We start from the raw sequence: 24,837 nt of genomic DNA, 5'->3' as shown, positions 1-24,837 counted from the left end.
GAGAAACAGAAAAAGGACAAGAGAGTCTGACATGAGCCATCTGGATTTTTTATCCTTGATTCCCTCTGTGTCCCATCAAGTTGTCTGGACCTCCCAGAGCAGCCCCACTCTTGGGGATTCTTGAGAATCAAGGCATTAGGTTAGACAGTGAAAAGGAGATGTAGGGTCCAGCAGAGTCAGCGAGAGCACAGTTTTGCCCCAACAGATCCAGTTTCACTAACGGTTTGCAAATATCTAATAACCATTTCCTTTTTTTCTTTTAAGTGTCCTCAACTTGTGGTTTTGAGCCTTCTTTGGACTGAGATTGCCTCATGGGGAGTCAGCTCAACATGTCCCAGAGCTGGGGCCCAAACTGCCAAGCATGCCAAGCCATGGGGCCTCTGATGTGAGGAAAGTACATGTGCCTCCATCCCACACACTCTCAGGCTACCTGAATTTTAAGATGAGCTGGCCATGGTCCAATGGCAGCATTTCATAGACAAGTCCTCTAGACTGTGCTAAAGCACTGTGTGTAAGAGCAGTCTTATTTTACACTCTTCTCCATGCTTTCATTTCTTATGTCACCTGTGGCTTTTGGCTGCTACTAAGAAGGAAAAAAACCTGGCAGTTCTGCTGTAGTCAGATTTGGCAGTTTCACTGGTTACTTCCAGCAATTATCTCCATGTCACAGATATGCTCTTCATGCCAGTTTTAGGAAAACCTTCCACCTTTCTGATGTCTGGGTGAGGAAATGGATTCTTTAGGAAATTGCTTTGGTCCAAGAACAGCCCCTTCTTTACAAATGCTCTCACTGTGATCTTTCACAAAAGGCTGCATTCAAAATTTGAAATATGCTGATGTGCAAATCATTTCAATAGCTGACCTGCAGAATCTGTTGGCAGGGCTGCTACAGGCAGTTTGCTCTGCTTCCAGCCTGCCTGCTTCATTTTGGCAGCTGCACAGTTTATGGCCCAGATGCCTGCAGCCTTTTGTCCAAGTTAGGAGCTAGACAAATTTTACACACTGTCCTGTAAGTGCACCTCAGCTTATCATCTACACGAAGAATTAGACCTAAAGCTTGGGCTGCCTTTTGCCTCCCAAAGTTATTTTAAATGCACCCAGTAAAGCTGGATTACTGATGTACACTGGTGAATGTGCCTGCTGGAGCTCCACCAAGGAGGGGGGCGAATCATTGCATTGCCTTGTAAGGATATCTGCCCGAGTGCAGAGCGGTGGTGAATGCTGCCAGCCGTCCTGAGCAATCGCAGGAGGCCTTTGAAAGCAGCCCAGCACACAGGGGCAGGTCCTCCCAAAAGACCAGATGCTGAAGCAGATGTCAAGGCCACATCGAGGACTGCTCAGTGCAGCGTGGGGCGGTTGTGGCAAGACATTTTTTCCAGGATATGGATGTGAAATTCTTAGGTACAACTTGCAGTATTGGTGTGCCCCTCTGTTTCAAATCCTCACAGCCCTGCCACAAAATTATTTTTAAAAGTTTTGCAGAGTTTTCTTAATTTAAAAGCAGATCTTTCTAAAAAGATTTTCAGACCCGAACAAAATAAAGGTAGATGCCCTAGTGCATACAGCGAAGAGCATGAGCTTTTTAGCACTGTTCTGCTGCTATCATAAGTGACTTTTCTGACATATTTTGAGGTCTGCAAATAGACTGCAAGTTCACTGACCATGTTCTGACCTTGAGGGCGAACCCATCTTTCAATTATCCTGTGACTCTGGTAATTTGGTCACATGTCAGGGGAGGGGAGGAGCACCCACAGTGTTAAATTACCTGCACATATGGACATACATCTGTACATCTGTTGAGTCATGCAAATATAACCTCTCTTTGACAATGCCTTGTTCTCCAGGTCTGCTCTCCAGACACCAACTGCAGTCATGAAGACATGGTGCTGCCCCATGATTATGTGGGGATCTGGTACTGCCCCTGTGGAACAAGAGTGGAGAATAAATGATAAAGACAGCGTATGATTGATGGGAATAAGCACTGATCCGCAGAACTCAAAGGCAAGGTGTAAGGAACAAAGACCATCCCTTTAAAAACAAAAGTCATGCACTGTTTATGCTGGATACAGTTTTTTAACAGTTGACATTGGTTTTGGGATTGCCTTTCTGATGGCAGCTACCTCGACAGATCCGAGATCTAGTTGGAAAATGGCATAAAAGAAAGTGCTTGTGGCTCCTGCAGTCTGACACTTTGTGTCCCAGAGTACTTTGTGTTCCTCTTCTATGTGGAGCTCTCCAAACTCTGACTAGTGACATCTTACCTTGGTATTTCTACAGTAGTCACCCCTGCCCTGGTGCTGAGCCTGTTTTCCTCTTGAGGAGCTCCATTTCTCCTGGAGGGATGGCTCAGTTGACGAGCTGCGGTACTGTGGCAGATTTCAGCCTGGTGCTATTAAGCAAAAAAAAAAAAAAAAAAAAAAAATGGTTCCAGTTTATCCTAACCATTTAAGCCCTAAATTAAGACAGTTCAGCAGCTGTCTCACGAACAGCTGAGCTGCCTGTGCAGAAGGACTGGGAACTTCTCAGAGAGGAACAGCTCAGATTGATAGTTAAGGGCAGAAGTAACTGCTTGTGTCATACCTTAGTCTCTAGGTGCAGAGATTGCATGGCACATTTCAACATAGTAAAGGAAACTGGAGTTGCAGGACATGTCTTTGTGAGTCTGTAACAGAGCATTTCTATGTCAGTGACACAAAAGAGAACATGTTGAAACAAAGTGTTCAAATGTTGTAGGAAAACAGCTATATTTAGCTGCTCTAAAAATTGCTCAGCATCAGTCATGAAGGAAATGGCTGTGGCATCCTACGCTCCTCCAGTTTCACCTGTTGCAGTGTTTCTTAAGCCTAGAAATATCTATAAAATAGTAATATAGCAGTTAAAACTTTCCCAGAAGAGGCGTAAACAAACTAAATTCACTTGCTGAAACAGCTATTGCTGAACTATGAATTGACCTTGAGCTGTGTCGATTTGCTGTAATGCAAACCATCTGCACACTGAAACAATTAAAGCCTTCACATCTCCTAGGAGTTTCCTTCCTCCGATTATACTTGCGTGCTTTGGTAGAAGCACAGAGGTAAACAGCTAGTTAGTGTGGCCCTCTGTGTCTGTGTAATTTTATGGTGCAGCACATACAAAACCATTTTCATTTGATGTGGCAGTCAGCTTTCAAGTAGGAAATACAGCATATGCTTGGTACCAAATGCTGGAGTCATAGCTTGTAGAACAGCCTGAGTTAGACACATCTGCTTTGCCTCCTCTGCTTCCCTTCCCCCAGCTTCTCCTTCAGTTGTACCAAGATTTCATAAAGCACTGGAGAGGCAGCGCTTAAATACAGACAGGTCTGGTATAAGGCCCTCTGCACGTGCCTGACTGATACTCACCTGCCTTCTGCAACAGGGGTACATAAGTACTGCTTCTGTGCACCAAGTCTGAAGAGAAAGCATTGGATAGCAATTACAAGTGATTTTATAAAAATCTTACTTTCCAGCTAGTTCAGGTTCCAGAAGCTCAGAGTTTACACCTCTTTAAAGCCTTAAAAAAAATCCATCTACAGCCATGGCATCAGAGCTTGGACATTGTTGCATTGGACAATGCCAGAGACATTGCTTCTGTAGGATGTCTCTACAATTTGCTATGTCCCACAATAGCTATGTCTCTGCACTATAAAACCTCTTTTTACGCATTCTTCCACCATTTCTGTCCATCCAGATGATAACAGCATTAAAACCTCAGATGCTCCCTTTTCAGATCACAGGGAAGAATAATCATGCAAGCTTAGTAAAATAAGAAAATAATTTTATTTTGTAAGAACAGATTGGGGTTTTTTCTGATTTTAGAAAATTAGTTTAGAAAATTGTTTTAGAAACTCATTTTTAGAAAGCAGTCTTAATGTAAACATAAGCAGTGACTGTAAAATAAAAATAATTAAATACCTTGCTTTTAAAATTAAGTCTGAAAAATAATATGTAGATGCAGCACAGCTTCTGAGCCAGCCGCAACTACTTGTCTCTGTGGCCAAAGGCTTCCATTCCAGGGAGTGACCCCTGGCCTCAGGCCAGGTACTGTAAAGTAACTCAGATCCACATTTCTCAGAGCAGGCTGTGTCCTACAGCCCTGTACGTGTGGACTCAAGATATGGCATGCATGTTTTATCAGTTCAAACATGAGGGGAGGCTGAGTGGGTGACACTGGCTGGGACAGTGTAAGAGGATGGTGAAGTGCAGAGGAAGACCGGGGGGTCCACACTGCCATAATGATGTGATTTCTGTTGCTGACTACCCTTGGAAGCACCTCTGGGTTTTGTTTTGAAGGATATATACTAATTTGATATAAAATAGGGCCCACAAATGAACTAACATGAAATAAGACTTTGAGAACACCAGAACCTGGGACTGAGCTTGGCAGTGTTCATTGGTCCAAGTCCTATAAATTCTGGGTCATATACATGTTATGTATAAAAGGTTATCTATAACAAATTGACAAAAGTATATCAGTTGCTACATTTACAGTTTCCTTTCTGACCTGAGTACTGACCCATGTCTGACCTGTGCTTCAGGCTAGAGAAGTAATGAGGGTCTTGGTCATGCCCTGCATGTGGGGGGCTTGGGGGCACATGTTAAGCTCGAGGCAGTCAGTCTTGAAGAGGCATTTCCCACCTTACAAGTATATGTCTTTGAGACCCAAATATATCTCCTTTGTGTTTATTTTTTATAACATTGGTGGGGGAGGTTGTTAATGAAACAGATAAAAATAAGTGATGTCAACTTCCCTGCATCAGCCCAGGGCTCAGGCTGTGACCTCCTCACCCACTGCAGGACCAGACATGGCAGTCAGCAGATACATAAATAGCTTCTTTTCCTTGGGGTGGGATGGTGCTTCTGCTGAACTTAAGTGCATATGTTGTTTTTTTTCCCTCTGGTCATCTCTTTTTTCCTCCAAAATGCTGTCACTGCATCTGATTGATAAACTGTAGGTAGAAGAGAGCAAGAACTGTATTGAAGCAGGACATCTCTGACAGGATACAGCCCCATGTGGTCTGCAGCTCTGCTGGACTTCTTGTTGTATAAAGTGTCCACTTCTTCCCTTTCTCTTCCCTCCATATTTGAAGCCAAGAGGCTGACTTTAAATCTCCTAAATTGAGGATTTGAGATGCTATGTGTACAGCATTCCACAATTTTGAAAGAAAAACAGAGGCACCATATTTTCCTTTTTTTATTTTCTCTTTTTTAGTTCTCCAGTATCTTCTCAGCCCTGATACATATGCTTTCCTTAGCCGCCTTTTCACAAAGTACTTTTTCCGTAATTTTCATTTCTAATTTTTCAGTATGTTTTTTTCTCTAAATCTTCCTTCCAAATTACAAACACACATCTCAGCTTTCCTAAACACATGCCTTTTTTCCACCCAGAAATCTCCGTGAACATTTTGTTTTGGAATTTTATGGAATTCTGGTGAGAAAAACCTTATTTTTATTCCAAAATATTACCTTTTTTATTTGGGTTTTACTTTTCTGATTTGCCTATTTCTCACTTCTGATTTTTTCCATTCCCTGCACTCCTGTCTTTTCTTCAAACTGTCTTACTTTTTTCTCCCCCCGCACCAGCATTCTTGCAGTGAGGGAGGAAGAGCATGACAGTGAAGGTGGGAATCAGAAAGCTCTTGGGCCAGTGAATGTGTCGCAGACCAAATATGGAAGGAGTTAGCGAGATTTAGGTAAAAGAAAGCTTGATTTAAGGCAAAATTTTCAAAGGTGGTCACATCCTACCGAAAATGTGAAAAATGTTCATTTGCAGTGCTGCAAAAGTACAGGGGCCAGAAAGCAAGTACCTGGCATTAGCAGCTGGCAGCTCCTCCGCTGCCTGCTGGGCTTGCAAGTTGGAAAGCGAGTGGGCAGGCACGAGCAGGCAAGGGGGTCTGCCTTGCTGCAGTCCCCAGCATTTCAGCTGACCAGGCTGGATCTGCAGGCAGAGGGCACTGCACTTTCAGGCGATTTTTTTCAGATTTTTCCACCTAAGGGTGGACTAGATGGATCAGGCAACAAGTTGTCAGATCTGTTGTCCTGTCAAACAGCCCTGTCTTTCTGGGACACTTATCTTCATGTACTGTTGTCAGGATGATTTCCTACAAAGTCCTAAACTTATGTGGACAGTTTCTAGGGAGTTTGTACTATATCACAGTCAGACTTATTAAACAGAGCAAAATGTCATCTCGTACACAGTATGACAAGACAATTTCATGTTCTTTGTCTAGGAAATGACAATTGGAAAGTGATTCTCAGACCAGAAGGCCCCTTCCCCCATCAATTCACCAGTTTGAGGACAGATGCTTGGAATCAGATTGCAGCTACAGTGCATTAGGGCTCACATTTTCATGGTATCTACAAAGCATGCTGAGCTTCCACAGTTGTGGTTTCTATACTTAAAACAGAAGGTCCTCGTTAATTTTACTGCCCCAAGTATTTTTATACACTGTTAGCAATTAGGAACTGAATTAAAAGTAGGAGAAGGTCTGTTTTCTGTACATTTTGTTACAGAATATTTCCTTAAGATTATATTTTCTTGTATAGCAGTTCTACTGCTTACTCTGGCAAGGCATGGGTGCTTACAGAGAATTGGATGACAGCACTACCAGGCCTCTGAGCTTCCCTTATGCCAACCTTCGCTTATACTTATGTCTGACTATTCTCATCAATGGGACTGTGTGAGTAAGGATGTTTATTCACCTGTTTATTGAGGTAGGGCTTCTGGGCTACATCTAGGTACTGACAAACTTTATCTGAAATTTCTGGGGCTGGCTACAGCATAAGCTAAAAAGGCCATTGCTGCAGGGAACAGATTGCCACATGGAACATGGCTCTCAGCTTTGAATTCTTACTGCTACCAACATATGCACTGATCTGTCAGTGCCACAGAAATCCAGCCTTTGAAATGAGAGTGAGAGGCAGGGCAAGACTCACTTCAGTATATTTGTGCAGCTCTCTGAAACCCTCTGATTAAACATATGACAGACATATAAAATACCTGATCATCATTTATATTATAAAATCTACCTTTTCAGATCTGTGACAAGAAAGTACTTGTTTAGCAATGCATTCTATATTATTAGTCTATAATCAACAGGAGAGGAAAAAAGGAAAATTACTAACAAATCTTTCTGTTTTGGAGAGCACTTCTGCCTAACTGGGATGCAAAAAGAAAAGACTGATAGAAAAATGCACGCAAGTACAGGTGAAGATTGCTTTATGAGCTTTATCAAAATCCTTTCAAGGGCAATGAGAGTCTTTCAGTTAGTCCCAGTGGGTTTTGGGGCGGGGCAGGATGTAGGAAGGTGCATGCTGACACCACATGATGAGGCCAGACTCCATGGCAGTGTCTTCAAACTGCAGAAATATTCCCTTAGTGAAGGTTGTATTTGTCATCTTATACTAGCTGACTTTGAGTCATCTTGCTAAGCTGAATTGATGACACATCTTTTTGCAATAAACAGGGGTATAGAATATTCTAGAAAACTGTCAGACTCTTAACACAAGGATGATGGTAATTCCAAAATTGTCAGGAAGGTAAAGTTTTATCTTTATAGCTTTACATAGCAACCAAGTCCCCAGTCCTCCAAACTATGTGCATGTTTAAAATTATGAGTAGCTCTACTGACTTCAGTCAAACTGTGCATGTAGGTAAGTGGCCACATGTTTGCAGCATTGCAAGAAAGGAGACAAGCACAGACTTCTCATTCCATCTGCTTGCTATCCCCCTTCAAAATAATGAAGGTCTGACTGCTCCAACCACAACCCCTGCAACAGGGAAGGTGAACTTGCTCTGATTTCTGCTACCTTCTGAGCAATCCAAGTATGGTAGATGAAGAACACAGATTTGGTGCATGACTGCAAGTGTGCAAACATGTAAGAAAGTGATTACATGGGTTATTTTTCATTTCCAGCTATCCCTTTCTTTTTGAGGATTTTGAATGAACAACCTGCACCAAGGGGGCTTAAGGGTTGGGCAGAATCAAGACTTTTAAGAGGCAGAGAAGAATTCCTGACAATGCTGTCTAAGGTTGTATCTGCTATAACAAGTACGTGTCTCCATGGCATTTCTTCCCCAGGATATGGGGAGAGGCTGTTTACCTGGCTCCTGTTTGTTTTCAGTCTGCACTCATGTGCCTATGTGGCTGGAATGACCTTGTTTGAATTAACGATTTGCTGAGTATGAATCAAAGGATAATTGTCATTGCTGCCAGTGGTACTAAACAGACCTGAGCTATTAATTCAACACAAATGGGAGAAACGAGTAAACACAAAGTTTACTGGTGTAAGGAAACTACAGGCCTGAGTGGATATTCTGGGTTGGTTGTATTTCAACTTCATTGCTTTGCTTTGATCATCTGAAATTACTACTGTTTTCAGCTGGAATGCAGAAAAAACTAAACCTACACAATGAATTATTTATTCAGATTTTAAAGGGACAGTTACAAACTCTTTTCCTCTGCAACTTGTTTTTAGTTAGTCTTTGCTATACACATATAATTTAAATAATTAAAATAATGGGTTTCAATCCTAAGAATATCTTAAGATTTAGTATGTCCCATAGGACTGTACCTGAAGCAGCTCTTGGTTAGGGAAGAGGGGCTGACTCCATAGTTTTTTTGCAGTCCCTTCTATACTTCTGGTTTTCTTTAGTTCTTTAAGATTTTGATCCACACTTGGACGAATGTCTGCACAAAAAATCTCAAAATCAGTATACTCAAGCAGGTATTGGCTACAGCACTGTCTCAGTGCCGGCACAGAAACAGATTACCTTTACTCCTTTCTTTTCCAGCCTCACATCATGCAGCCCATACTGTGCCTAGACCAGGAACATCATTACTCTTTAAATACAGGGAGTAATTTATTAAACATCTGTTGCTACCAGATAGCAACCAGCCCTAAGGTGTCCCTAAATTTTGAAAGTCCCTAAGTTTTTGAAAAGCTAAAAAATTTATTGAGAAAAAAGAAAAAAAAAAAAGGGAAGAATGACACAGTCGTGCTGAAGCTCTGATAAATGATAAAAGAAAGTAAAACTATAGTTGGAAGTCAAAGGCATACTTTATATCGATAAGGCTATGTCCACGGTTAATCCTTTATAGGATCAGGACCAGGGTTTGCAAAGACATGTGAAGGCAGAAAATGAGAGGGGGAGAGAAAGAGTCACAGTACTCCAGAAAAGACCAAAACAGCCAGGGGTTGGGGGCATCTTGCAAATTCATAGCAATTAGAATTAAATACTGCTAGGGTCATTAATGAAACTCTTCCTGCAAAGCACTGATGAAACAGGGAGGATAGTAATGCAGGTTTAGAGCGGGGTGAGAAAGTTGAGTGTCTGCAATGACCCTTTCCCTCGCACAGCCCATGTCCTGCTTCCTTTCACTCCTCCCATCCCACCAGAGGCTGCTGCCTGCAACTGCGGGACCTGCTTGCCAGAGAATGTAAGCATCCTTGCAGGGTTTCACCTGGGGGACTGAAGTCAGGGGAGGTAGAAAAGGAGGAATCTGTCTATTCTTCTCTTGAGATCTCCAAATTATTTTTTTAATTGTAATAGAAATATAGTCTTAAATGCTACAGGACTACCCAAACCCGTGCTCTATCTTGCTTTTAGCTTTCCTGATCCTTTGACCCAGTGCCTTTTGATGTAGTCTGCCACAAGTCTGGAGAGAAGACCAAGGCTTGTGTGCAGAAGTGAGTGTCTTGGTCCTGGGGCTCAAAGCAACATTACTGGCCAAGTGAATGTTTAGTGGCTTTCCCATTTGAATGAGTCTTCCCAGTGTCTATGTCAGAGGGTGGAGAGGATGTTTTTGATACATGTAAACATCATGCAGTTGCTGATGGAGTTAATGTAAACTCTATAGGATGTGTTATCAGTTGTCCCTTTGTTTAGTCTGGGAAGCAGAAAAATGGGAAGAACAAAGAGTCCCCAAATACCCAAAAAGTTGCTCTAAAAAACCAGCAATGGACTGTTCTCCCTCTATTTCTCTTGCTAAGAAGCAAACGGGCAAGGTTAAGGATTTAAAACGAGACGTTAGGAAAAACTTTCTAACTCAATCAATAACTTAAACACTAGAAGGGATGGCCTACAGGGGAGGTGCTACAGCACCGTACTGTGTTTTAAGAACAGATTTCTAAAGGTCTTTTAGGGATGGTGTAAAGTTGGGTGCTCTTCTTCAGAACAGGAGATGAATGTACTGAACTACCTCTTGTAATCCCGTTCAACTGTATTTTCCTGTGGTATTGTGATTACTTCAACAAAGTGATATTTTAATACAAATAAAGTAAGGAAGCTGCAGGACCTTTTGCAGCAGTCCACCTCTATGCAATTCTGTGCCTGGTTTTAAGGGTTATTTCAGTCATGGTAGTTCGAAGTCCTAATTCTTGCCAGATTCATAAAATTATTCACACCTGTTTTGCCATTTAGGAAGTTCAGCTTTTATTTCCGCTTTTCTGGAAGCTATGCTTGATGTTCCATTTCTCTGAACTGACTCTCCTAAACCACTAAGTGATTTAAAGCTGAATTTTATCCTGAAATGAACAGTCATTTTAATCATTGTTTCCCCCCCTCCACAACAAATAGCTGTATATCACACAGGTTATCTTTGCCTGTGATTGCTTTTTATTAATATTTTATTAATGAGATTCTTGCTTTGAAACACAAAGTGCCCATTACTATTTTAGGTTCTGTTACTTGAGCCACCACTTTTAACTGGCTACAGTTTAAAAATACTCTGAAATTCTATCTACGTCATCAACCTTTAATTAACCCTCTCCCAAAACTTCTTTCTTCTTTTCTTCACGGGTGCATTTGTAGCACTACTTGCTACTAGAACTTAATTATTAATTGAAAAAAAAAGGCATCTCCCTCTTCTTGCTAGCTGCCTGTGCGATCATATGATAACTGATTGCCAGTTTATTTTCTCACGGGATTGAATTATTTCTTGGAAGGACTGTTTGAGAGCCTCATAGTGCTTGTCTGTGTTGTAGATCTCACTCCTCTGCCACATTCCTTGGCTTTTAAGTTATTTTTTTTACCTAGTATGCTTCAAAGAACAAGTATGCTTTCAGAAAGCTTATTACTAACTTTATCTTGAGACATGGCTGTCTTTGTTTTCATTATTCAGTGTTGTTTGGGGGTTTTTTGATTATTTAAGAGGCCTGTCAGAGCGAACCAAAAATAATGCAAGTCTGGTAGTGTAGATGTTTAAATGCAGCACCTAACAAAGAGCCTTGAATGAGTCTTACCTAGGTAAGATCAAAAAGTCAATTTGAGAAGGTGGAAGAGTACTTGTCTGGGGACAGAGACTGTAAAAATATGGACAGAGTAGTCTGGAGACAGTGAAATCAACAGGGGTACCAATTAATTTTTAAGTATCAGCCTTGCAAAATACTCGATAGGATTTGGTTATGTTCCTTGCCAGCACTAAATAAATAAAAATTGAAAGGCATCACATCTGTTTGTACCTTCATGTGAATTATTTGATTCAGTGCCATGTCTGAAAAAAATTAAAGTAAAAAAATCTCTGTCAAAATTAGTAGGCTTAAAAACAGAGCCATAATGGAGGAGTGAACTCATACTGGAAGATATAGCACAGAGAACTAAGATGTATTCTCTTCCTCATTCTTTGTTGCAGCAGGAGAAAACGGTACTGTGAATCTTTCTGTGTTATCGATATAAATGATGCTTCACAGACAAGGTGAATGCCTTGCCTTGCTGACAGGGAACATGTAGACTCCAGCCCAGGACTTTCAACTGATCTTGCACAGATGGACTGGAGCTCCCTTGCAGCAGCTTATTGTCTTGATGATCATCTTTGCCAGCTTAATGGTCCACCCACGCACTACCAGGCTTGAGGCTGCAGCCAAGCAAACAAGTTACAAACAGTACCTTTTTTGCTGGGGAGTCTGTCAAGTGTGCCAGCAGGTAGTATTTAAAAATACCTTTGTAGTTTGAAAACACAAATCCCATTTTGTAGCATATCTCAATCACTTAAAATCCTTCACCTTAATTATGATCATGGTCAGGGGCTTTTTTTCCGAAAGCTTTGTAAACTGGAGTTACTGGGTCTTGGGCAGGTTCAGAGGCGTGCCCAGCAGGTCTCTGGTGGGACTTCCTTTTGGCATGGAGCTGGGCTTGGCGAGCCAGGTAACACAAAGCTCGTTTGTCTAAAACAAGCATTTTAACATGTTTTAGTCGCATTCAAGTAACTTGGCATTCAACTTAAAGCTATCTTGCATACCATGGGGCTTTACAGTGCCGACAAGTAGGCTCAAGGTCTGACACATCCGCATTTACGCTATTAGTCTCAATTATTTGTTTCAAAAGCTGTGCAACCTTCTAATCTGCCAGATGCCAAACTCCATACAAAAATCTGGAAGAATCAGAGTTGATGGGAAAGTAAAGATTTGACACCTCTCAAACTGATTTGACTGGTTTTAGTTCTCAGTGTGAGTTGTTTTGTTGGTGTTGATGTGCCTTTATCAATATGTAAGGATACTGGTGTGGAAAGAGAAGCTTAGTGGCAGAAACAGACCCAGTCACCACTCAGGTGGGGGATAGGAACAGCCACACACAGCAAATGAGGAGTGTGTGAGGGGCCAGAGAAATGGGGATCAGTAAGAGAGAAAGGAGGTGTCAGCTAATGGTGTAATGGTGTCCCTGATATATCTCTGTCTGAGTGCTGAGACCATGGGAACTGGCTTAGATGTGTTGGCTTAGATTGCAGTTTGGTAAACACAAAGCTCCAATTCTGTTTAATCTAAGGCAGTGCTGCTGCTGAAAGGTGTTGCCTGCTCTCCTCTCTGATCCCGAAGTCTCCAGAGGTTTGCTCTGGCAGCAAGTGGCTGATGTGACTCATTTCCCCTCTTGGGGCCACTGCTGTGGCATAGGGGACAGAGGGAACGCTGGACTAAGGGTGTGCAGGAAAGGCAAGTCTGCTTTTATGGGCAGCTGCAAAGCTTTAGGAAGCGGTACCTTAAACCCAGCATCCTGTCGGTGACAGTGACCAGCCCTAGATAAACTAAGGGAAGACATGAGAAACTCTGAAGCAGGTAATTACGGAGCAACTTGGCCTTCACGCATTGTCCGTCATTTCCCCCGTTGGTGATGAGTCTGATGTTTGCCCTGTGTCTTATCAGGACTTTTGTGCTTTTAAATATGTTTTCCAGCTGCAGCTCCGGATAGTCTTGCTATCTGTACACATATCTAATCTCTGCTGAGTCTTCACAAGCCTCCCTCCTCGCTACCTCCCGGGGCGATGAATTCCATCGATTTAACAGTCCGTGGGCTGCTGATGGTGCCGGCGCGGCCGGGGCCAGGCACCGCCGCGGCTGCGAAACTCGGGGCTGTGACTGCTCAGCGCGGTGGGGCTGCCGCCGGGCGCGAAGCCTGAATTCACGGATTGCTGGGTGAAAAGGCTTTCGCCATTGTTTTGCCGTCGGTTATTTTTTAATAACTTTGTTCTTACAGTGCATAGAAGGTGAAAGCGGGTAATTATGGGGGAAAAGTTTGAGAACTTATTTCTTCAGCACAGCCTCCCCCTCAGCTGCCTCGTTCCTAGTAACTAACATGGGGACACGACATCGGGAAAGGGGGTCAGGCACTCGGCCGCCCCCCTGCCCGGGCCTGGCGGGTGTTTGGAGCGCGGGGGCGGGAAGGGGCCAGCCCTGCCCCTCACCTGCTGCCCGGGCGGGCGGAGACGGCGCTGCCCGCGGGAACTCGCGCGGCAGGAAGGGAACGGAGCGAGGGCGGGAGCGCGGCAGCCACAGCCCGGCTCCTCCTCCTCCTCCTCCTCCTCCTCCTCCGTCTCTTGCGCCCCGGACCCGCCGGGCTGGGCGAGGAGCGGCAGCGGCGGGGCCCCATGCGGCGGCCGGGACGGCGCTCTCCGCCGCCCGGCCCCACCAGCACTAGCAGCCGCTGCCGCCGCCGATGACCTGGACCAGCAGTATGAGCAGCGGGTACAGCAGCCTGGAGGAGGAGGAGTCCGAAGAGTTCTTTTTCACCGCCCGCACCTCCTTCTTCAGGAGGCCGCCGGGCAAGTCCCGCGCCGCCCCGCAAGTAAGTGCCGTGCGCGGGGCTGAGGGGCGGCTGCGCCCGCGGGGCAGCTCCGCCGGCCGGGCCGGGCCGGCTCCCTCCGGCTTGGCCTCCACGTGTCCGCTGCCCCCTCCCCCACGGGGAAGGACCCGCGGAGCCGCCCGCACCCGGGACGGAGCGGGGAGCAGGCGGCCGGGCAGGGCTTCTTCCCTCGCCAGGCTTCCAGCAGGGCTCCCGCGCGGGCGGGGGTCTCCGGAGGGGTCTCTGGAGGGGCCCCCGCCGGCGTGCCCCGCTCGGCGGCCGGGCTGAGGGACCCCCAGCGCCCGGCGAGCAGGGGATGTGAGGAGGGATCACATGTCTGTGGTAACCGCGCTGTCGGCCCCGCTGCCGGCTCGGCGGGCAGCGCTCCGCCGGGGCACGGCAGGGGCTGCCCCTCGCTCCTCTCGGAGCTCATTCCGCGATGAACGACAGCCTCTTCAGCTGGTTTGTTGGCAGCAAAAGGCCCTCAGAAGTGTTTAAGTGTCTTGGTTTAAGCATTCAGGCTCAGGCAATGAGCTGCAAGTAGGCTTTGAAGTGAAGAACTGATTAAAAACTAAGCAAAAACCCCGAACCAACTCCTATTGTGGTCAGCGTTGAAATTTCAGTAGAGGACCTGTCTGATCCAGAGCAGTCATTAAACCTTATAGGGTAAACGTCACATTTCTTTAGCTGAGCAGTCCATCCCCTCTCATTTCTCTCATCCTAAAGCGCAGGACGTTTTCGTAGAGGTGTTTTGTGTCTTTGGAAACTGGAAGCTAGCGACCTGTTTTGTTTATACTAGTTCTTCTTCACCTGCTCCTACCAGCATCTATAGCTTCTTTCTGTTCAGCGTCTGTTTCTTTCTACCAACTCTTGGTGTTTTTCCCCACCGAATTTCGGTTCCAGTATTACTGCTGCTGTGGGGACCTGGTTATAAACTTGCTTGTCAAAGCCTGGGTACCACAGCTGCCCTCTGGTCCACCCGTGCCATATGTCAAAAACCATCATTCATTGCCCACAGCCATTTCTGTAGGCTGTGTTCTGCTGCAGAAAGCAAATCTTGGTTTATGTTTCTCTGAGGTTGTCCATCTGTTATGCTCCGTTTCTGATTTGCTTAAAACTGAAAGCCTCTAGCTGCCCCTCGGGAAACTCTTGCTCCTGTTTGAGGAAGTGCACAGAGCTCTCTTGAGCTTTTACTTCCTTTGCAAAGTTTGGCAAGGAGCCTGGGCACACCCTCTCCCTACACCTGAGCTTGGGCACTTGGTGCAAATAGGCTGGGACCAGCTGCTTATCAGGTCGTGGCTGCTTGTGCAGTGTGCTCCTCTTAACACCTCTCTTCAGGGGTTGTCTTTTTCTCATCCATTTTGAGTTTCTGCCTCCCACTAACCTCAGGTATTCTCTGGAAACTGGCGAGTCCTGCAGAGTGTCCTTGAACTTCATCTGCTAACGTATTTAGCCAGTGCTGGTTGCCACCTGGCCCTTGCAGAGGAGAATCGTGGTGTGACAGTACTATGTGAATAGATACCTGACTGCTGTCAGGCTCGGTGTAGCTACTATATTGTGACATGTGAGAAGGCCCAGGTCTTGATTCAGATCTAAAAGCATACATGTGTCTTTATAATGCTATTGTATGAGTTGTTTTACAAAATACTAGCTGTATAAGTAGTAAATTGTGCAAATGTGTAAATTGCAGTATGTGATGATGTTTCCAAGCAAGAGGGACTGGAAAAAAACCCCAAATCGCAACTAAAATTTGTTATTCTGTTCTAGTAATGTTTCCCAGGAGAATACTGCAGTGAGGTGTTGCAGGGTACATGTTTAAGTATGTATTTAGTAGGCTGGAATAAATTAATCCGTGTTGCTGACTCTGCAGCATCAGAAATACTCAGCTAATGTTTCTAGTCATAAAGTTATTACCAGTTGCTCTGAGCTGCTGATTTATAGAGGAAAGAAAAAAAAATCCCCAAACAATGCTGAATGTAGATTTCAACAGTCATGTGGCCAGTAAGAGTGAGTTTCCCCTTCCAGCAATAACAGTCATAATAAGCCTCTTTGTAGGGAAGAGGATGTTACTTTTGGTTTGTATTTGAGGTTTAGTCAAAAAATGCATACTATGTCCCCTTGAGCAAACAGAAAAGAGGGGAGCTATTAGTTATTGTTTCTGTGTGTTTCTCAACTATACAGATATTAAGTTTTGCAGTGTGGGTTTCTTTTTTTGTAGAAGATTTAAATGCTGGCCATTACTTTTATCCCTCTATCTTAGCTCCCTCTGCCCCCTTTCTTGGGAAGAAATGGGTTAGAGCATTTGGCTTGCAGCTGTGCCTGCAGAAAAACTCAGTACTAGTGTTTAGCCTTGTTTTGTATGGATTTCCAAAGAAAAGAAAGAAAGAAAAAAGGAAATTCACGGGTTTAAGTAGTGAAGTTTTGTCTTCCATTTAATAGGTCAAGGATGGGCTTACATACCTCAGATCTGCAGCTGAGACAGGATAGCAATTATGATGTAACAATCTTGTGATAATACCTTTGGTCTTTGCCTATGATACCTAATCTCTAGAGTTGTTAAAGATTTGTCTCTTCATCTCTCTGTACCACTTCTAAAATACTTGCAGCATAAAACCACTGCAGCATGTGATAGGCAGCATGATGTTTGGGGTTGAGCTGTGGCCCCAAAGTTTTTTCTTGCGCAAGAAATACTTCAGTCTGAGGGCAATATAGATAAAAGGCAGGTTGCTTTATGCAGTGTTGCTGCTCATGAAATTTTAGCTTTATTTAAGGTTTCTTATCTTCTGTGGCTCTTGTAAAATTTAAATATAGATTAAGCTCACTGTGGCCCTGTTTTGTGTTTGCAATGACTCATTTCATAAATGAAGAAGGAGGAACTGTAAATATATTTGTCCTGCCAGTATGACTGCTCATGTGAGGTAAAGTTATCCATGTACATAGGCTTTTGCAAGATCAAACCTGTGCTTCTGTATGATCAAGCCTTTGGAAATTGTCCATTCCCTGTAGAGAAAATACCAAAATAAGATGTTTGGTAAACTTCTGAAAGCTGACCCCTTTCTCTCCCTCTTTTCTCCAACCCACCCCCATCCTTTCAGGAAAATTGAAAACAGTCATGCCTGCTGCTGAAAGCCCCACCATATGTTGGAAGGATGCACATCTTCCCGTGCGTGTTTTCTGCACTTTCCTTCGACACCCAGTTCCCTGAATTCTCCTACTTTGAACCACTTTGGGTTAATGTAAATCCTTCCAATACTTTCCTTTCTCAGGGGTCTTGATGGACAGTAGCTTTTCAAGCATTTTAGTTGCTGTCTGAGTTAGTTCCCAGCCTTGCTGAGCTCATATCTTCCATGAGGATCCCTGTAAACGCTTGAGGATATCCGTGTACTTGGTTCTGCCTGCTCTGCATTTGTCATCCCCTCCCAGTGTAACTGTAAGGGTTAGAAACATGAGAAGAGGCTGTGGTCAAGATCTCTCTCTGCCCTTTCATGTGAGGGATCTGCGACAGAGGACACCACTGTGCCTTGGGAAACCTTGCTTCAGAAGCTGGCAAGTGCTATGAAGGTCGTGTATCCTAGCTGTTAGAAGAGGGCCAATCCTGCAGCTCGTCTTCATCATCTGAATTGTGAATAGTTTGCACACAAAATGTGAGAGAGTTCTGCTTGATGTCTAATGCAAAATAGCTTGGATATAGGAAGTTTGTTGCTTGGATGCTGCTCTGCTCTTTGAAAAAAAAAATGCTACTGTGTGTTCATGCTCTGTCCTACCATTTTGCAGGGGGCTCCGTAAAAGTATTTGCAAGAAAAATGCACATTGCTTCTGTTGGCAGTTTCCAGAAATGCATGCCTTCCTCCTGCACTCAAGAAGGTGCTCGATGCCTTGCTGTCAACACTGGTCCTTCTCTGTCTGAGGTCTGATTTCTCCCTCTCTCTTCCCCTTTCTGGTCTCAGTCTTCATGGCTTCCAGACCCGCTGTCTAAGTTCCTTCCCCTGCACCCTCACCCAGTGCCCCCTGCCATGACATTGGCTTTCTGACTGTCTTTTCTGCCCATCAGCTGAATTTGCAGGTGTGGTAGTGGAGGTGGGAAAGGAAATTCATAAGAAAGCTGGAAATGGAAAGTGGATAGAGAAGAGCAGAGGAGGTATGAAGGGGAAAGGCAAAAGGCAGAGGTTGAAAGTAACATCCCTAACTAGTCCTGGCAAGGTAACCAGCCATCTCTCATTTCACTGTTGGAAGAGGAGGTTTGCAGGGAAAGGTGTAGCAAACTTTTTTTAATGGGCGAGCTCGTGCAAGTGTGAAAAAGTAGGACAAACTTCTGGGTTCAGAAGCCTTTCTTTAGGTCTGATACACATGAATGTGCACAGTAGGTTGAGGCATTTCATTGAGAGGAAGACAGATTAAAAAAAGGCATTTTATTTGGGAAGAAAACAGTTTCTAGGAATAAAATGCAATTTGTAAATGCTCAAATCTAGTTAAGATGGCTTTGTGTTACCAGTGGCTGTTATTAATGTTTCACGTTGTTTGACCATTACGACTCTTCCTGGGTTTCCTTTCCGCAACATTCCCTAGGGAAAATGGCTCTCCTGACTACCAGAAAAAATGAGTTTCTAATTATAGGCTTGCTTTGGAGCCAAAAAGTTTAGGTTTTTGTTTGACGAGTAGTTGTAAAACTTATTTAAAAAATAAAAAAAACCCCTAAAAATATCCAGTAATGTTTCTTTTTTTTTCTCTTTTTTAAATCCATTTGGCAGTCTGTGAGTACTATGGGATAAACATTGTCGCAACTAAAATGCTTGAAAGTTAAGAATTGAAGGAATGAGCGGAGTAGAGATTGTGTCTATTTTAAGCTCACATTACTGTGAAAGTAAAATAGTGGTCCTTATTTTGTGTTTCTGCCTCACTCTTGGAGCAGTTGATGTGGCATGTGTGTGTCAGTAGCTTGAAGGGGCTTGATGGCCATTTTGGGGTGAACTCTTGAGTCCCCTTGTGATATCTGACAGCCTCTGGAGGCGAGATGAAATTTGTGCTCTGTGCAGAGGATGCTGGTTGCTGTATGCTGCTTTATCATCGCAGTTGGTTCTTGGAATCATCAGTTTAAATTTTGGGGACCTAACTGTATGAAATGGTAACTACCAGCATACAAAAATTTGAGAAACAATTCAGATGAGCTGGATTAACATACTGTCCCAAGTAGAGTTCAAGTCACTGAGTGCTGTTGCATTCAGCAGTTTAAGTGTCATGAGTGCAGCACCAGCGGCAGGCAGTATTCAGACTAGGTGACAAACTCTTACATTTCTACTTTTTTCTTTAGTCTGTTGTATTAATACTGTATTAGATGCATCTCAGGCAGTTACTTCTCTGTTAGCATAAGCTTTGGAAGCACAGACAATGTGTTACTATCTTTGTTATTGATACTTATTTGAATATCAACAGATAAACATGGATTTTTTTTCCTTCTGTTTGGAGAAAATAAGGCTTCGATTCTTCTGTCTGAGTCTTGGAGTACAGTAGCTAGGCTTCACGTTGGTAAGATCAGGAGTACTTAGTAAGTACGGGTGTTTTGTGATTTAAGTGATGTAATTGAGTTGGGATAATCCTGCATCTTTAAGTGCAAAGCAGAAGGGCAGAGCTGCTGGAGCTTTGGACTTTCACTGAAGTCAGAAGGTATTGGGCACCTATGGCCTTATGGTCCAAAATGTTTAGACTTAGACTTCTTTAGACACATGTGAGTAGACTTGCTGACACAAGGAGTTTTGTTTTAACTGAAGAATCTGGTGAATCCAGGAAAGTGCTCTGCAGAACAACAGAGCTCAAGGTCATCTGAATACACTAAAGAGATTTTAAAAAATGCATAAACAGTTACTTAAGGAAGTAGAGAATTTGGAATCCCATTTTCAAGATCTATTATTTCAACTGTAGACTAGTGTATAAGAATAATATCAGAATGACCACTTTGGAGGAGGTTCTTGCTGGTTGACATTTAGCCACTGCAAGAGCAAAATTATGAAGAAAAACTGAAGTAGAAACTGATACTGCAGTTTATCCCTTGTGTAAAAAAGCCAGTGCATCACTATTGGATTAATACATGCAAACAGTACTGGCTCACGGGTCAGGCACAAAGGATTATAGTGAATGGGGTAACATCAGACTGGCAACCTGTCACTAGTGGGGTTCTGCAGGGCTCCATCTTAGGTCCAGTTCTCTTCAACATCTTCATTAATGACTTGGACACAGGACTCGAAGGAGGAGCTGTTGACTCCCTCGAAGGCAGGGAGGCCCTGCAGAGAGACCTCGACAAATCAGAGGACTGGGCAGTCACCAACCATAGGGCGTTCAACAAGGGGAAATGCCGGATTCTGCACCTGGGATGGGGCAACCCTGGATGTTTGTACAGGCTGGGGAATGAGATGCTGGAAAGCAGTGTCAAGGAAAGGGACCTGGGGGTCCTGGTCAATGGCAAGTTGAATATGAGTCAGCAGTGCCCTGGCAACCAGGAGGGCCAACAGTGTGCTGGGGGGCATCAGGCAAAGCATCACCAGCTGGTCGAGGGAGGGGATTGTCCCGCTCTGCTCTGCACTGGTGCAGCTTCACCTCGAGTGCTGTGTGCAGTTTTTGGAGCCACAATTATAAGAAGGATATAAAGTTATTAGCATCCAAAGGAGGGCAGTGAAGATGGTGAAGGATCTGGAGGGGAAGACTTATGAGAAGCAGCTGAGGTCACTTAAATTGTTCAGGGTGGAGAAGAGGAGACTGAAGGGAGGCCTCATGAAAGTCTACAACTTCCTTGTGAGGGGAAGAGGAGGGCAGACACTGATCTGTTCTTTCTGGTGCCCAGTGACAGGACCCAAAAGAATGGCCTGAAGTCATGTCAGAGGAGGTTTTGGTTAGACATTAGAAAGAGGTTTTTCATCCAGAGGGTGGTTGGGCACTGGAATAGGCTCCCCAGGGCAGTAGTCACAGTACCAAGCCTGACAGAGTTCAAGAAGCATTTGGACAATATTCTCAGGCACTTGGTGTGATTAGTGTACAGGGCCAGGACTTGGACTTCAGTGATCCCTATGGGTCCCTTCCAACTCAGAATATTCTATGATTTTAAATAAACTGATTAGCAGAGAATTTTAGATGAAGTTGTAGATGTGTAGTGCAGCATTTGCCTGTGACACTATACAAGTGAGCCAAGCAGCATAAGTTTCAGGAAGATAGACATGAGAGTGACAGGTCTCTGTTCACCTCTTCTCGTGGACAGACAAAGTCCTGTGGACTTCTGCACACAGCATGTCAGGCTAGGCTCTTCAATATGTCCTGCATTTCACTCTTGGGTAGAAATAGTAGGGGTGTTATGTATGCATGCATAGATACACTCACACTTTAAAAAAATAAACATATACAAACACTGAAAAAAACCAAATATATACATTATATATTTTATATAAAAATATTTAAAAAATACATTTAAATGTAACACGCATATGCATACACACACGGATTTGTACCTTTTGATACCAACATTCAGGAAAAGTCTTAAAACCAGCAGTCCCACAGGTGTTCTGGGCATGCCCTGGTAGGATTGAAGCTACCCCAGCATGCTGTCATCCCTTAGTTTCAGTGCAACACGTACCTGACTGCAGTGTTGTCAAGCTTTTGTATGGGTTCAGGTGCCTGTAACAAAGCCTGTACGTCTCTATAGACAGGTGCGAATTGACTTGGGGTGAGTCATTGCTGCCTTCCTTCTGATTTTGGCACACTTGAGATGTTGATGAAATACTGCAGACAGTTCTGAGGAGACTGCTTCCTATGCAGACGTGTATTTGGCTATGCTAAGTAGCCACATGTGATTTATGTAGCAATTAAGATTGCTTTCTAGTTGCTCATCTGTGTGTGTTCTGGAGAGGAATTTGTAGTAGTGTATGCAGAGGAACCTATGCTGTGCTGAAAATAATAGTAAAAGCAGCACTGGCTCATCTGCCTCAGAGGATACATCAAGTGTTAATGTGGGAGTACTCGGCATGCTGATTGTCAGCTTCTCTGTCTTGTTCTTTACCCACTAAATAATTGTGGAAAATGCTGTTTGCAAGTGTGTTTCTTTTAGAAATTATATAAAATAATATATTGGGGCAAATTACAAAGGCGGTTGTCTCTAATCTTTTACAGGTATCCCTGTTGTCCGTAATTAGGACTGCTTGTCTTGTTTTTTGTCTCCTCATTGATCAGAGGTGTGGTTGAGTGCATGGATACACAGTCTAACCATGCTGAATTCTTCCTGGTAGTGCACAACCCTTGTATCTTCTGTTTGCAGTACACAATCGGTATGGTCTCTCTAAAGCCTAAATAGTTGTAATAAAAACTGAATATCAAGTTCTGCTCTGGTTGAAGATGATCGCTTGCCAAATAATTAAGTACTTAATTTTATTTCTGCTGAAGCAGGAATCTCATGATTTGTCTTGTCCCCCTTGAAGTTTGTAATAGAACAAATTTGTTTATACTTCACAAGTAGCTTAACAGTTTTATTGATGGCTAATAACCTGTTTTAGAGGTTATTAGTAACTTTTTATAGTCAGTTGTGCCTAAATCACACTAGCCTGTAAACTTGAAAGAGTTTAATTCAGGTGTTTCATTTAGAGCATTACTTTTCTTTTAGCGGGTTCCTCTCTTCTGAAGAATTATGCTCCTCAAAAACAAAACCTGCTTGTCTTGCTGTTCAGTTCACCAGTAGCTTGATTTAGTGTGTTCACTTAGATACATAAGCTGAGATATGAAAATCTTTTTGTACAGAGTTACTCATCTCATTGCAAAGTATTTTCATGGTTCATCTGAGAAGGATCTGGTAAAGCCATATAAACTCCAGCATCTGCACTAGGGATTTTGGCATGAGCCATTGTGATTATGTGTACAGAAACCAGCATATTCTTTGACAGTGCTTAAAAGATTAAGAATATGGTGGTTGTGTGTTGCATAATGGGAGAATTGACTTGCATTGTTTGTCCTAATGTCTGAAATGAGTAAGTTCAAGGTTCAGTGTTATTGTGAGATCAGCATAAGAGTCAGTGCAGTTTTTTCACAATAGATGTAATTTGAACTACTATATTACAATTTTTTTATTACGTTGTTATTGATGTGTGCAAAGGTTATGTAGTGTAGGCATAGACAGGTATCTTGTGTTACCGTTTATGATGTAAAGAGTAAAAAATAAACTTCTGTTTTTTTGCATCTCCGGTTAGTTTGTTAGTTGTAGAGAAGTTGTCATGTGGTAAGTGACCTAGGCTGTGCCTAAAGTGTACAGCAGGTACACGCTGTACCAGCTGCAGGCACTGATCCCCCAGCTGTCCAGACTAATGCCTTAAAGACTGATCTGTCTCTATTTTGTTACCATATGCTTTAAAAAACAGTGGAGAGAGAGGGTTTCTGCAGAAGCATTTCTGGATCCATCAGGCTAGGCTGTTGAACCTAAGTGTTGAAGACTAAGGAACAGAAATATGAGCAAGAGAGTAGTTCTTTTTAATCCTGCCAAACATGCAGGCTCCCCATTTCCAGCAGCAGGAGTAGCTGTGACCCAAAAATTAGAGCCATGTGATGGCTGTGGTATAGTATAGGGGTAAATGCTGCGATAGGGAATGCTCCTGAAAACTGCTGAAATCTCTTACTCTACATGTGGCATTGACCTGGCATCTGAAAGCTTGAAGTAGGTGTAGCTTTTATATTTGATAGTTGAGGAATGAAAGAGGAGGAGAAGGAAGGAATCTTTGTGTAGAAGACTTGTTCCATCTGTTGCAGAATGATAAATATGAGCACTTAACAAACTGCTGAGAGCAAATTGGAGTAAATGATCCTGGTTGCTATATGAGGCATGGTAAAAGTCTCATTTGAGATGGGGAGTTGATTTGTGACTCGCTTGTCTTTCAGGAGTTCTGAATGAAAAAGGAAGGAAAAGTATTATATCTGTCCTGCTGTAAGTGTAGGCTGAAGAATGGCCTGTTCATATTTCTGCACCAGGGAACTATGTCTCGTGTCCTGTGGAAAAATGTCCAGTTCAGTTACAAGTTCATACGTGACACAGCTGCTGTGTTAGGTGCCCACGTACAAGTGCTGGCAGTGTAAGAACACCAGATGCAGAGTCAGGGGAACATCACTTGTGCAGGCAACCTGATGCAAGCAGTAACCAGACTCCTATGCAATCTGCACAAGAGAAATCTACTGTATTAAGGAGAACTTGATCTTTCATTAAAGAAATCTTTCTCTGGTCATAGTAGTCATAGCTTTCATGAAGCCTAATAGCACAGTGTTACTTTTCTTATGCAGCGTCTACACAAACTTGTAACTCTAAAATCTTATTTTCTGTATTTAGAAGTGTATCCACATCTTTGGAGCTAATTTTGTTGTAAAATCTAATATTAAGGAGAACTTGCCTTTTTTGCATGAGTTAGCAGCTCAGTTTAAGATGAATTGGGAATATTTAACTTGATATTCAGGGGTCCTTTAGTTGTTGAATTGAGGGAACAAAGAATATGCAATATGGGGGGATGACTAATGACAGGAGTCTTAATCAGCTCTTTCTGTAATGAAAATAATTCAACTGCTTTTAGAGAGCCAAGTGAGTGGACCTCAGGGTCTAAGTGGATGAAGTCACAGTAGCTAAGTTAAGATAGTCAGTCTCATGGAGTGGGGCCATTGTAGAGTTCAAAGACTGGACTATCTTTTTTGTATTTGCTAATATAATTTAGTTATTTTCCTGGGAAAGTGACTCTTAAAATATTGAATTGCTTTAGTTACCTT

General features: G+C 43.3%; 1 protein-coding gene across 5 annotated transcripts in view; it reads left to right on the top strand.

Annotated features, from left to right (window-relative positions):
• The window catches only part of RASSF3 (Ras association domain family member 3), a 106,173-nt gene that overhangs the window by 41,962 nt on the left and 39,374 nt on the right, over window positions 1–24,837 (top strand). The window contains exon 1 of one of the 5 annotated variants that reach the window (XM_051795852.1): window positions 13,808–14,073. The exons of the other annotated variants lie outside the window; for them this stretch is intronic. Coding sequence (XP_051651812.1) covers window positions 13,945–14,073 — 129 coding nt within the window. The 5' untranslated portion in view covers window positions 13,808–13,944. Of the gene's footprint in view, window positions 1–13,807; window positions 14,074–24,837 lie in introns of those variants that run through there. 5 annotated transcript variants of the gene reach the window in all.

This window comes from Manacus candei, unplaced genomic scaffold (assembly GCF_025592945.1).
Source record: "Manacus candei isolate 608988 ecotype Guabito, Panama unplaced genomic scaffold, ASM2559294v1 h1tg000043l, whole genome shotgun sequence".
Taxonomy (NCBI): domain Eukaryota; kingdom Metazoa; phylum Chordata; class Aves; order Passeriformes; family Pipridae; genus Manacus; species Manacus candei.
Note: the sequence above shows the minus strand (reverse complement) of the source record. Positions and strands in the feature narration are given on the sequence as shown.